Genomic DNA, 14,450 nt, shown 5'->3' on the forward strand with positions numbered 1-14,450 from the left:
AGACATTTAAGTCCTTAACACGTGATAATTATGCCCTCCTAAGGAAAAGGTTTTATAAAAAATAATAAAATGGGCACTTGAAAAAGTGTCACTTCTAACAAGCTCCCAATTTGCTCTTGCTCTTTAAAAAGAAATTAAAAGATTGGGTCACTGCTGGTTCAATCCCTGGCCCAGGAACTTCTGCATGCCATGGGTGTGGCCAAAAAAGAAAAAAGAAAATAAAAAAAGCAAAAAGTGGTATATGTTTTTGTAAGAAAAAGAAAGGAAATTTATTTGTGAATGGAGAAAATGCAGCAAGAGAAAATGTTTCCATGGTGGAAAATATAGGAAACATATCAAGGCCAATTTTTGGCTGGATTCTGTATCCAGATTTGAGCCTGAGTTTAATTTTTCTGTTGTTTGTTTGAATGTGAAAACGCAGCTCTAGGAACTTGAACAAGCAGCCATAACTCTCATTGGCCAGAAAGCCTACCTCCTGTCCGAATAATGCAGGACATCTTACACTGATTTCACACATTATCCTTTCTCGTGGAAAGCGAGTTTCCTAGAGAGGCAATAGAACTGGTACTTTGCACCATTCTCCAGATTGAGAAGGATGGTGAGTAGGCAGCTTTTAGATGAATGTTATGCTGACATCATGCAAACCTTTTATCTCCCCAGACAGGCCAATGAGAACTGAACCCCGAGCCTAATTTGTCACAGCCAGGACCGATGTGCACGCGGAAGGAATGAAGTATGGATGTGAAAGAACGTAGGCCTTACTGCTCCCTGACCAAGAGCAGGCGGGAGAAGGAACGGCGGTACACCAATTCCTCCGCGGACAATGAGGAGTGTAGGGTACCGACACAGAAGTCTTACAGCTCCAGTGAAACCCTGAAAGCTTTCGATCACGATTCCTCACGGCTGCTTTATGGAAACCGAGTGAAGGATTTGGTCCACAGAGAAGCGGATGAGTACAGCCGACAAGGTAGGTCGTTGTTCTAGTAAAACAAGGCGTGGTCAGCTGGTGCTAACTGGCAGGTGTCATTTTTTTCCCCCTTTGAGGCCACGTGATTATTTTCTTTGATTGATGTCCTATCCTCTGATTCCGATTTGGAGCTATTGAATGATCCCGGAGTAGTTCACATGAGCGGTAGAGAGCCGCCCAGGGGCGCCTCGAGCTCAGATGCGGGTAACCTCACATGTAGAGAATTATCCACATCTAGGAAGTCGCGATTCTGCATGTGGCCAAAGTGTAGGCGCATGAACTTGACACTGAGGTCTCCGGGGCTCCCTTCCAGGCTCAGGAAGGTGCTCACAGACACTGTTTTTGTACTTCGAACTGGCAGTACAGGAACTGTCAGTGAGGAAACTCCTCTTTCCGTCAGAGGAAAGTAGGATTTCTTCCTCCCGATCATGTCCTCATCCATCCAGCACAGCTGGTTGTGTCTGTCTGTCAGTAGAAAAGCCTGCTTCAGAAGGGTTCCATTTTCTCTCTCTAAGGCAACTTGGGGCATTAAGGTTAGACCTTAAAAGATTCTAGCTTCCCATAATATAATCCATTATGGTCTTGTCATTCACATGTATTCGTTGTACATTTTTACACTCTTAGTTTCTGCCTGCATATTCCACCAGTGAAGTAATGACTTCTGTAACTTTGTGTCCCAATCCCAAAACTCCTGACTACCATGCTTTAAAGATAGTAGCTTCTAAAGAAATTAGGCATACACAGGCACATTTGTTTCTTCTCCCACCGTCTTGAGATGTGGGCGAGAGCACTACTAATAAAAGTAAGATCAGCTTACATCTGTATTGCACAGTCCATTGACCTAGAACCTAGCATCCCTTGGCTAATTTCATCAGGAAACAAGGAAAAATAAACTTTCAAACTAAATAATATATTCATTCTTTTCCAGTCACCTTACGGAAAGTGTAACAACTTACTACAAAACAGGAACACATTTAAGAAAAACTAAGAATGCAGTAAATCAATCAAAAGTTTGAAATTTTTCCATAGTTCTTTTCTTTACATTGTAAGCCATCCTAACTAGATTGAAATAGCATTCACTCACCTAAGTCAGTTTACGTCCAGAAGACTCATTTAATTGGCCAAAGAGAGATTTTTTTTCTTTCCCCACTAAAGCATGCCTTACTAATCACTGGTATCAAATGATATGAAAGAGGACAAACAAGCTTAACATTTTTAATCCAGTTTTTAAGGGAGGCTACAGAACCCACACTTGAGATATGTCCTCTTTGTTAAATTAAAGGACTTGGGTTCATTGTATAATGGATGATCATTCTAAACCCAGTTTTTCCTTTTCTGTTGCCTACACAGCTGACATAGATTATCAGGGTACATTTTTCACCAATTTAAAAAATAGCAGGGAGTTCCCATCATGACTCAGTAGTTAACAAACCCGGCTAGGATCCATGAGGACGCAGGTTCAATCCCTGGCCTCGCTCAGTGGGTTAAGGATCTGGCATTGCCATGAGCTGTGGTATAGGCCAGACACTACAGCTCCGATTTAACCCCTAGCCTGGAACCTCCATATGCTGTGGGTGCAGCCCTAAAAAGACAAAAGAGACAAAACAAAATTTTAAAAAATAGCAGTTACTGTAGAAATGCATGTGATCTGAACCTGGTGTGGAGTATTGCAGTTTTTAGCAAAAATAGCGGTGTAGTGTTCTATGGGGGAAAATACATTGTGGAATACTATTAGAGGGAAAAAAACACAAAAAACATAAAAAAACAGTATATGGGGGATGATGCACAGAGGAAGCTCATCTCTACCCCAAGCAAGCATTCTGTTTTGGCAGAGAGGAGGATGCTCAAAGAGGGTAAAAATAGCGAGCTGAAATTGTCACCTCCTAGGCAGCATTAATCCAGTGCAGTTTGTGGTTGATGACATGGCGATACCATCTGTGGGAGCACTGGGACAGACAGTCCTATTACTAGCTCCCTGCCAGCCAAGGACCTGAGGATGAAAAGAACAGAGGAAACAGGGAGAGCAAGGCAGCCGACAGAGGCCTCTTGTCAGGAGAAGCTGCATGGAGTAGTGAGAAGAGGTTTAAGAGCAGAAGTGAAAGGAAAAGCAAAAGTGCAGTGCAGGATGGTGCTGCAATTCACTTGACACGTTCATAAATCAGACAGTATTAAAAACATAAATGGAATGTGCTGCTATTTATAGCTAGTGGGCGCTGATTCCTTACAGCCCTCTGCTCAGTTGCTGCGCAGGTACATGCGGCATCATTTAAGCCACCTTGGGAGTGGGTTCCAGGAGTGTCCTCCTTCTGCAGGTTGAGACACTCAAGGCTTGGAGGCCTGAGATCCCAGGGCCCAAGGGGGCTGCACTGGCACGTGAACCCAGGCCTGTCTGCCTCCAGCCCTCAGTCTTCTGACCTCTGTGCAGTTGCCAAAGCAGAAAACAGGCACTTCAAGGTCATCATTGCCCTTTGATTGATGGGAGTCAATTTTAGTCAATATTGATGGTTCAAATTGAGAGAAATGAAGAGTCTGGAGACATATTGAGGGAATAAAATTGAGGTGATTTGGGGATCAGGTGGATGAGGATGGGGGACAGGGCAGCATTGGCAAGGCCTTTTCTTTCCTGGGGTTTGATGTGGGGAAGGTGGATGAGACAAGAAAGGGGAAAGGAAGGTCTGCTATCAGATTATGTGCTTCCCGAGCGAGCGTCATGAAAAATCCTCCTAGGCTTTCATTTTCTTCAAACCTGACAAATGTCAATTTTTCCTCCCTGACTATTATGCTGTGGGATTAATTATTTAATTGACAAAATGTGTTTCCTGCCACAGCTCCTGACATCACACACATAATAAAAATGAAAGATGAAAAATATTGAGTAGCCAAAGAACGTTGAAACTATGCCAGAGAATCATACTAATTGAGCTTGTCCACGGAGTTTTACAACAACCTGTCCATCCTACAGCCCTGTCTTCTTTGAACGACATGGGGAAAATGGGGCTCTGGCTGGAGGAGGGATCAATGGAGGTACCCCCCCTGCCCCCATTCTTACAATTACACAGAGAATTCAAATCTGGAAATACCATGTTTTTAGTCAACCATGGGTGGGGAGACAATGTTTTTATTTTTATCAACCAATTTTATGGCCTATTTTCAAACTTGATTTTCATCAGTTTTTATGGCTCTACTGAGTGGCAAATGACTATTGTTAATTACATGTTATATTTAGATACTGTAAAGCTGAGGCTGATTCCCTTTACAGAGTAATGTGTGATTTGACTGCATCTCACACAGGCCTCTCTCTCTCCTTTTAAATTTCTCCATGTGGTTTATTGGGTGATGGAAAGAGTTGTCCTTTTAGCAGCTGTGGAGCTTTCTCTGTAGGTGTGGGGGGTTAGAGTAATAATGGCTTGTTTGGCATTCTTAGATACTATTTTCTTTGATTCATCTTTGAAGGGAATTTAATCCCATCAGGTCCTGAGACACATTTCTTATGAAACAGCTGCATAAGATCATCCCACAGTTTTAAAGGAGTGATAAAATAAAAGATCTTCTCTTCTCAGCACTATGTACATGGCCCGTAATGTTCTTGACCAAACGAGAAAGCACGTCGACTCCAGCAAGGAATGTTGGCCAGGAGGGTGACTTTTGAAATGAAGTGATGTCTGGAAATGGGAACACTTTTGTTCCATAGAACCACAAGCCTGAAAAAAAAACAAAAACGAAAACCTACCTTCGAGACAGTCTTAACTCAAAATGTTTACCCTTTAGTCAGTAATCGGTGTTGAGGTTGTGAATTTCAGAACTGTAAAATGAGAAGACTACTATTTATTCTTCATTTATAGAATGTCAGTGGGGAGGAGGGTTGTCTTTTCAAATTTGAAAAGTGTATAGCACTCTGTCTGTGCTTGTACATGCCTGAAATCAAAGTAGATAAAACACTTGCTGTGTGGGGAAGGGAAGGAGTGGGGCAGAGTGACAAAGACCGACACTGAGCCTGGCTCCCCAGCATCTTCCCTGTCTGCTTGTTTCCAGCCCCAGAGACTCCCTCACCAGTACTTTGGGATTGGCCTTCTCTTCCTGCCGAGCAGCAGCAACAGTGCCTGGCAGCCCCCAGCTCCTGCAGACATGACTTCTCACCTCCCGGCACTTCAGGTCCAAGGCCAGCTCCAGTAGACACTGTGGGGCAGTGGATCCCACGAGCCCAAGTGCTTCCAGCTGTATCTCCCTAGTGGGCTGCAGCCCAAGTCCCAGTTCATCTTTTATGCAAGATTCCAGACACCGGGCCTTCCCCTTACCAATTGTAACCCTCTTTCATAAAACGCAGGGGCAGTAGAGGAGCAGTCTGAGTTTTCCTGTGAATATGTATCCAGGATTCTGGCATAAAGGTGGCTTGAATGATGCTTCATCCACTCATCTCCCAGGCAACTCCTTACTGGCCCTGAGCTGAGCAGTGAGTGATAAGGGTACAAATGAGGTCTAGAGCCCTATTAGGGTCCTGGGACAAAGCTGATGCAGGTACTTTCCTTGTTGAGCCAGATGAGAACCTGAAAGATGGTCAAGTCCTAGTCTGAGGATGGGAGAGAATGCCTTGGTTTCGTGGTGCCAGAGGGGCTAACCTGCCTCTCTCAAACTCCTTACTGGCTGAATGTCATCTTTCAGGAGCAGCTGATTTCCTTGGCCCCTCAGGAGCTGGGAGAACCTAAACACAGAGATTTTATCTGCTCTAGTAGTGTGAGCATGGCAGCCATGGGAGCAGAAAAGCTTGTCCCTAGAGGCTAACAGGACTTGCCACTGCTTTCAAGGAATAACAGGAAAGCAGTAACAAGCCGAAAGGCGCCCAGCATGTAGGAGGTGGTTTAAGATACACACAGAGGATCAGGAAGCTCCAAATGCAAATGAGCAATAGAGTGGAGAAAGGAAAACTGAAACTAAAATAAAGAAATATGGTAAAGAGCACTTTCTGAAATCTAAGTTAAAAAAAAGTAACAACAACAAAACCAACAGTAACAACCAAAAGCTTGGGGCGGGGGTGTGTGCATAATTTACAAACCAAAAAAATATAGTAGATTAGTTGTAGAAGAGAGAGTGGTCATTACTGAAATCCAAGTGCAAGGTTTTTAAAGACCAAATAGAAAAAAATGGCTCAGAAGACAAATTTCCTGATAAAATTAAGAAACACACACACACACACACACACACACACACACCCCTAAACTCATCCTAGAGAAATTCTTTAACTTTATGGATAAAGATATTTTTCAGTGTTTTAGAGAGAAAAAAAAGTTACTCCTCTTGTAACTTAACAAAAGAAACAAAATAAGACTAATGAATTTCTCATCTTCAAAAAATGAAAACTAGAAGATAATAGAATGACTTCTACCAAGAGGGAAAAACTACAACGCAGGGGTTCTATGTGCAGAGAAGGCACCATTCATCTCTCAGAATAAATAGAAGATATGTAGGGACATGCAGAGATTCAGAGACTGTGTCACCACTGTGTACCGTCTGGGGAAGTATTCAAGAAGCAGAATCACTACAGGGGGAAGGAAAGGAAAAGATAGTGAACCATCTACTATACAGTATATATGTGATCAAACCCCACATGATGAAGACTGAAGACAGAGCAAGTGGAAATGTGCAGGACCCACCACAGAGGGGACCTTACAAAGGGACATAAAACCCCTTCCCTATCTTAGCAAAATCCAGTAGTTGGAAGAAAGTGGTAGGGAAATGATGAGTGTTCCAGAAATCCCATCTGAGGAGGGAGGGAGGAAACAGTGATGGAATTGAGCTTTAGTGGAGGGAATAATTGCTATCTTGTGTTCATGTAACAAGGAAAAATATGTATTTGAATATGAATGTCAGGAAAAGGAAGGTAATCATTAGCGAAATGAAGAAAGCTGTTCACATCTGGAATGGATGGATGGTGGGGCCCTACTGTACAACACAGGGAACTGGGTGTGACTGGATCACTCTGCTGTACAACAGAAATTGAAGAAACATTCTAAATCAACTATACTTTAATTTTTTAAAAGACTTAAAAATAAGTGAAAAAAAGAAGATAGACCTACCTAATTAATGGGGGAAAAGGGGAATGAATAGCAGTATGATCAAGGAAAAAGAGGGAACAAGTAAAATCATGAATATCCATAAATAAGATGGAAAAAGTGAACTCTACCATATAAAATATTGTACATGAAATGGAAATGCACTGAATTTGGACATGAACAGAAACTACTCAGTTGATTTATAAATGTTGCTGGTATTTATAAGAAGCAGACTTAAAATAGTAAAAAGTCCTTGAGAATAAAGAGATGGCTATAAAGAGATATCAGGTAAATACGAACAAAAAGTAGGAAGGGTAGTATTACTATTAGGAAATGTGAAATTTACAATTTAAAACCCTAAACAGGATAAAGAGGACTGCTAAGCAAATGATAAAAGGCAGAAGGATGAATGCTCTGAAATTACATACATTAAACAATATAGTAGCTAAATTTATAAATCAAAAGCTTTCAGCGAAAAAAGGTTGTTAAATTAGTTTTTGTGGGATATTTTGGTTTACCTTCTTCAGAAACAAAACTAAAAAGACCAACAAAAAGGAATTCTTAAGAAATGAGTAAAATATCAGAAAAAAGGAAGCAAAGGAAAATAGGAAAAGGCAGATAATTGTGATAAACTGAAATTAAAAACAAACAAAAAGTAGATGCTTGAAAAAGACTAAGAAATCAGAAATCACCTGATGGTCCTTATTAAAGAATAATGAGAATAAAAATAAGGAGAGGTACTAAAGACATTGGAACAACTAAAAGGAACTTCTCCAATCAAATTTTTAAATCTAGAGAACTTAATTTTTTTAGTAAAATATAATGAACCCCAGATTATTTCAAAACATATAGAACACTTGTCAGAATCAGTTATCTCAGAATAGATTAGAAAGGTGGTTGAAAGGGGGCACCATTTAAAAAAAATAAACAGGTTCCTGATGAATTTTATATAACCTTCAAAGTACAACTAAGTCCAAAGTTCAAAGCTATTCAACACCAAAAAAAGAAAGAAAGGAAGAAGGAAAAAGAGAGAAAGAAAGGAAGGAAGGAAGAAAGAAAAGGATAGAAAGCACAAATTCATCCTGTGAATTTATACTGGCATAACCTTAACAGTAAAATTTAATTAATAACATAGTACAAAAAAGAAGCTATCTAGACCAAAATTGCTTCTTAATATATATGTAAAAATTTTAATAACTATTTGTATATAAGAATCTAGCAATGTATAAAAAGGATAATAATCTAGACCAGATTAATAACCAAGTGGTTACTAATCCTTGATTATGCAAGGATTTTTCAATGTTAGGAAATCTATTAACATAATTACGTTAATAAATCAATGTAGAAAAGCATGATCTTATCAGTAGATGATGAAAAGGTTTGGGATAAAATTTAGAAACCATTCCTTATTAAAATAAAACTCACTAAACAAGAAGAAACACTTAAATATGTTAGTAGTATGTAAGATGATCAATCAAAAAAAATTAAACAGTGTTCTAAAGAGTAAGACCATTTCACTTTAAGTAACGCAAGAAAGGCTCACCTATCCTCACAATTACTATGCAAAATTGTCTTAGACATTTTAACAATTATAATAAGAGAAGTAGTGAAACAATGGATATATGTTTTAGTAAATATTGAAATTAGCACTTTCAGGCATTCCTGCTGTGGCACAACTGCTCGGGTCTGTTCTGTTTTGATCGCTGCAGAAAGATCAGGTTTGATCCCACCCCGGAACAGTGTGTTAAAGGATCTGGCTTTGCTGCAGTTGAGGTGTAGGTCACAGCTGTGGCTGAGATTCAGTCCCTGGCCCAGGAACTTCCATATGCCATGAGTGTGGCCATTAAAAAAAAAAAAATTAGCATTTTCATTAACTATATGGCTGATTTTATACATACAGACATGATGTGAAATAAACATTTGAAGCAAATTGGTTCTTGGATGAGTTCAATATTACTATATAGACATCACTGGGAGTGTATGTGGTGTAATAGTTAAGAGTATAGATTCTGGATCCAAATATGTGTTTCTGACCCACATCTGTCATTCAATAGTTAAGTGACAAGTTACCCACCTAGTTTTGGCAAAATAACTTGCTTAAACAAATTGCTTAATTTCTCTGTGCTTTAGTTTTCTTCCATGTAGATTGTGCTTTAGTTTATATTCTAGAGTTTGTTGAGAATGAAATGAGTTAATATATGTAAACTTCTTAGAATAATGCCTAATATGTATTATATATTATTTCTAAGTACTCATTAAACAGTTGGCTAAATTTGGAAGTCAAAACAAATTCTATTACAATGGCAAGGTACTTGCTAAATACCAATTGGCTAAATTTGGAAGTCAAAAAAAAAAATGTAATCACAATGGCCACAAACACAAATTCACACAACACAATGGCAGACAAATTCTTTGGACTAAATTTTGCCAGAGTGTTACAGAGCCTAATATGAAGGGATCTGTAAATATTATTGTAAGACACAAGACAAGATCTGAAGACAGGGAAAGACTGTCAATATTTTCATCTGGGAAGACTGATGTCATAAAAATACCAATTCTACCCAAATAAATTAGAGAAGTCAAGGCTTATTTTTAATTGGAGAAAGTGATCTTAAAATTCGTGTAGAAGGATATATGTCAAAAATAGCCAAAAACATGTTTTAAAGTGAGGATAAGATGTCCTTACCATGTATTTTTTAAAAATACTAGGAAGCCCTTTAATCACATCTATATGATATTGGCATAACTAAGGACAAGTTGATCAGAACTTATTTAGGGAATAAACTAAAATTTCAGAAATAGATCCTAGTATATAGGGAAATTTAGCATAAAACAAAAAACGGTTTTTCTATTCAGTGGGATTTGATAAATGGTGCTGGCACAACTGGTTATCCATCTGGAAGCATATAAAATTGGACCCATATCTTTCAGCATATTCAAAAATAAATTAAGATGGATTAAAGACAAATGTAAAAAATAAAGCAATAAGGATTCTAGAAGTTAATTTGAGAGACTGAATAAAGCAGGAATGACTTGATCCATGAGTAGCAAAAAGCTCTCAAAGCAATAAACACTAACATATTTACTTTTTTTACAAAACAAATAGTCCAGAGGTAGACCATCTAGGGTTCAAGGATGCCATCAAGGACTCAGGTTCCATCTGTCTTTCTTTCTTTTTTTTTTTTTTTTTTTTGCTGGGCCATCCTTAGCATGTGGCCTCTGTCCCACAGATCCCTGATGTTTGCTGCATTTTCCTATCCCTGGTTGAAAAAGAATAAAAGCAAAGGTGAGAAGGTCTCCTCTCCATTGGACTATTTCTTTTACTCACCAGAGACGTCTTCCTACATCTCTTTTTTCGAAACTGTTATACTTGGCTACGCTTAACTGCATGAGAAGAGGGAACATTTACTATTTTTGCTTTCCAGCTTTTATAACAGCAAGGAAAAAAATGGTTGTGAATCTCCACAGCCTGCCCCAGGGACTATATGTACATCCCAAGAAAGCAGAGACCATTCTATTAGAAATAGAAAACCCGGAAGAAAAGCCTTATGTGACTATTTAATTTAAAACCTTTTATCTAAAATATAAATAATAGCAAAAATACCATAAAAAGAATTATTATGTTGGGAAATATGTTTACAATCCGTGCAAGAGATAAAAGTTTTATATATATTATATATGTATATACGTAGTGTGTGTGTGTGTGTGTGTATATATAATAAACTAATAGTGACATTTCCAAATTGAAAACAGAAAGACAAACAACCCCATGGGAAATGGCATGGACAGACAATTCACAGAAGAGCAAATTCAGGTGGTTATCTAACATTTGAAAAGGTCGTCAGTTTCCTGTTATTCTGAGAAGGGCAGTAGCTCAGCCCAGCTCCTGTAGTCCCCCTGCTCAGCTCCTGTTCTGGCTTCCCTCATTGAGCATTCTTGAACCAGATGATCACCAATGATTTGCTAAGGAAATTCCTCCTGGCTTGGTAAGCAGAAAAGGAATGGGAGAGACAACTGTAGTGACAGATGTTCCTGATTGCCATGCTGAATACATTTTTTTTCAAGGAGACAGCCTTGTCCATGGAAGTTATGCACTAGAAGGCATCCACTTACTTCTTCACATCCAGATATCTTAATACACTTGCATATTCCATCTTGTCTTCCTCCAGGCTGTATGGAAAAATGTAAACTGATCTGTTATCAACTGCTAAACACATTGATTCCTAAGCAAAGACTTTTTGTACAATTGTGACGTTTTGGCTCAGGTAGAAGCCCCCCCCCCCAAAAAAAGACCAACTTATGAATTGCGTTACACAAAACTTGAATCAAAAACTCTTTTAAAAAAGTATGTGAAATAAATACAACAAAATACATTCACAGAATTATAAGAAAGAAAGAAGAAGGAAGGAAGGGGGGAGAAAGAAAAGAAAAAGCAGTAAAATATTAATGGAAATTGTATTTGGAGAGTAGGACTATAAGGGAAAACCTTCTAGTTTTAAATCATCAGAGTTCAAAGGCAAAAGTAATCCATTTCTTGGATGCATGGCACATTCTACACTATGGTGAGTGGAGATGAAGAGTACCTTTCCAGAAGAGGTAGGTATGGCTTGGTAATGTCCACACTTTCCTACTGGTTTTCAATTCAGGATGAGTTTCAGGCATGGTGGGAGCATGACACAGTGTTTTTGATTTAGGTGAGGGATAAAATGTAAACCAAAAGTCCCTGGTACTAAGGGAAATTTTAACCCTTTTGACACATACTTTTATCAAGCTCTATTCTCTTCCTTTTTCTTCTCTTTGAAGTCTTGATGCTGTTGTTCTCAGCCTTGATTCATGATCCACTGTGTTGCGTCTTTCTGCTTCTATGTAAACTTATAATTGAGAGATCTCTGAGATCCTCTCTGTCCATTTTATAGATAAGGAAGATTGAGACCTAGACTTGTTAAAATGGCCACTCAATCAACAACTACTAAGTTCTGAGCCATAAATAAATAGAATCAGATCCTATCATTTCTACTCTACTCTTTCACCTTTCTAATTTCCATGAATAAACCAAAACCTTCTGAGTAAATCACGGTATAACAATATGCTTATATTCTTCAATATGCTTGCAACCCTGGAGTAAACATACATAGCTTAGAGAGGTCATGAAAAGACAAAGTATAAAAGAAAATATTGATAAATTGGACTTCATCAAAATTAAAACTTCTGCTTATCAGAAGATATTATTAAGAAAATGAAAAGGCAAGCTGCAGTCTGAAAGTTACATATATGTACATATATATGTCATATACACACATAATACACATATATACATACATATGTCATATATATAACAAGGACTGGTAGCCAGAATATATAAAGAGCTCCTGTAAATCAATAACTAAAAAAATAAACATTGCAGTTCTTAAATGGGTAAAACTCTTAAACAGGAAACTACACAGAAAAGACACAAATATCTAATGAGTGCATGAAAAAGCGTTCAATAGCATTACCCACCAGGGAACTGAAAATTAAAACTACAGTGAAATATACCACTCATCCACTAAGAATGGCTAGAATTGAAGATCCACAGCACCAAATATTGGTGACAATGTAGAACAAATTAACTCTCATACATCCATTGAGGATGAAAGTGTAAAATGTCAAATGGCAGTCTTTGTTTAGAACCTGTTGGCAATTTCTTACTTAAAGTTTGAAATAACTTCCCCTGACCCAGCAATTCATATCCTAAGTATTCACACACACACACACATACACACACACACACACACGAAACTATCTTCATAGCAGCTTTATTCATAATAGACCCAAACCTTAATCACCAAGTGAATGGATGTAACAAACTGTAGTATATTCATGCAATAGGACCCACGTTGGAAATTCCAAAGATGAACCACTAATAAAGCAACAGTGTGGAAGGGCCCCAAAAACATTCCGCTAAGTGAAAGAAAGGATCCAGAGTACATACTATATGACTCTTTCTATTAAGTTCTGGAACAGGCAAAACTGATCTACAGTTGAAGAAATCAGAAGAGTGGTTACCTGTGAAGATGGGGTTTGACTACAGGGGACACGGGAACTTTGTGGGTGGCCATATTTGGTTTAGGTTCCTGGTGGATGTATTTGTTAAATTCTCTGACGTGTCCACTTAATATTTGTGTATTTCACTGAGTGTGGACTTTACCTACCCAGTAATAATTTTTAAAAATGAAAACTAGGCATGTTCAAAGAAGTGTAGTTGAATACAGAAAGTTTAGGATTTGCTTTTTCTCTTTCATCCAGCTTCAGCTAGGGTGACATTTCATTTGGTCCTGGGGCAGTGTCACATTGTCTCCACTGAACCACAACCACAATCCTCTTAAAAACAACTACTGCTGCCAATGCACTACAGTGTTTTGCTGGATAAAGACATTTTGCCCATTAAGATAATAGCATCGCCAACCCATCCAGGATTGTGCTGAGGGAGAGAAGGAGGATGTGGTGGCACATCACTGGGACCATGCCTCTCAAATATTTTCATCAATTTCCAAATGGAAAAAAAGTCCAGTTTAGCTCTTGAATATAGGTTACATTTTTGGCAGTTTTATTGTTGGAGTATTTCTAAAATGATAAATAATTTTTAAGTCTTCTTCCATAATGTATATTCCAGGTAGGTCAAAAGAATTAAATGCATATTTCTTACATGTAGAACATGAAGGGTGTATGTGTAATCTTACAATATCACTAATAGCATTGGGCAGATGTAAAAATAGTGTTGATAACTCCATCGATAAAGAAACTAATGGTGTGTCTCTGTACCATTTTATTCTGCTTTGGAAGTGAAATAGAATATATCTTTTTTTTAACTCCTCTTATTTTTATGTTTATTTGTATTTTTTGCATTATGAAAAGAGATTAAACATTCAGGCATGTTGGAAATCGTGAAAGAGGAAGATTTGAGAGCCAAGAGAGAAATGCTTTTAATTTTAAAGACTGAGATTTAGTTTAGTCTTGGATGCCATTATAGTGAATAATGGGAACTGGTCCTAGACTTCAAAAGAAATATGACCATATGGTCTTACCATTCAGTGCTTAATGCGGCTATGAATTTCCAGTTCTACCCCAACTTTTCATTTCCCCAGTGTTCCCCCTCACCTCTGTCATCTTACAAAAACGAAAGGAATCTGAAACCCCTTTTCATGTTTTCTGAACTGCTTCCCAGTGCTGAGAAAAACCTTTTCTATGTGAGAATAGGGTTTCATAAAGAGAAACAAAAACCTGAAACATTCATCAGATCCACAAGGCTAATTACTGCAACTCCAAGTTTATGACTTTTAGATATTAACTCCTTAAAATGATTCCTTTAGAGATCAAAATGATTAATCCTTCTCAGTCACTACAAATGTCAGCGGTGGGATTAAAGGATTTAGATGGTCATGTTTACGCAACCTTAA

General features: G+C 38.3%; 1 protein-coding gene across 2 annotated transcripts in view; it reads left to right on the forward strand.

Moving 5' to 3' along the window:
• Positions 1 to 14,450, forward strand: part of TENM3 (teneurin transmembrane protein 3) — a 706,293-nt gene that overhangs the window by 264,127 nt on the left and 427,716 nt on the right. For both annotated transcript variants that reach the window (XM_047772297.1, XM_047772296.1), the window contains exon 2: positions 661 to 967. In XM_047772297.1, the coding sequence (XP_047628253.1) occupies positions 736 to 967 (232 nt within the window). In that variant the 5' untranslated portion in view covers positions 661 to 735. The remainder of the gene's footprint in view (positions 1 to 660; positions 968 to 14,450) is intronic.

Source organism: Phacochoerus africanus, chromosome 3, assembly GCF_016906955.1.
Source record: "Phacochoerus africanus isolate WHEZ1 chromosome 3, ROS_Pafr_v1, whole genome shotgun sequence".
NCBI lineage: Eukaryota > Metazoa > Chordata > Mammalia > Artiodactyla > Suidae > Phacochoerus > Phacochoerus africanus.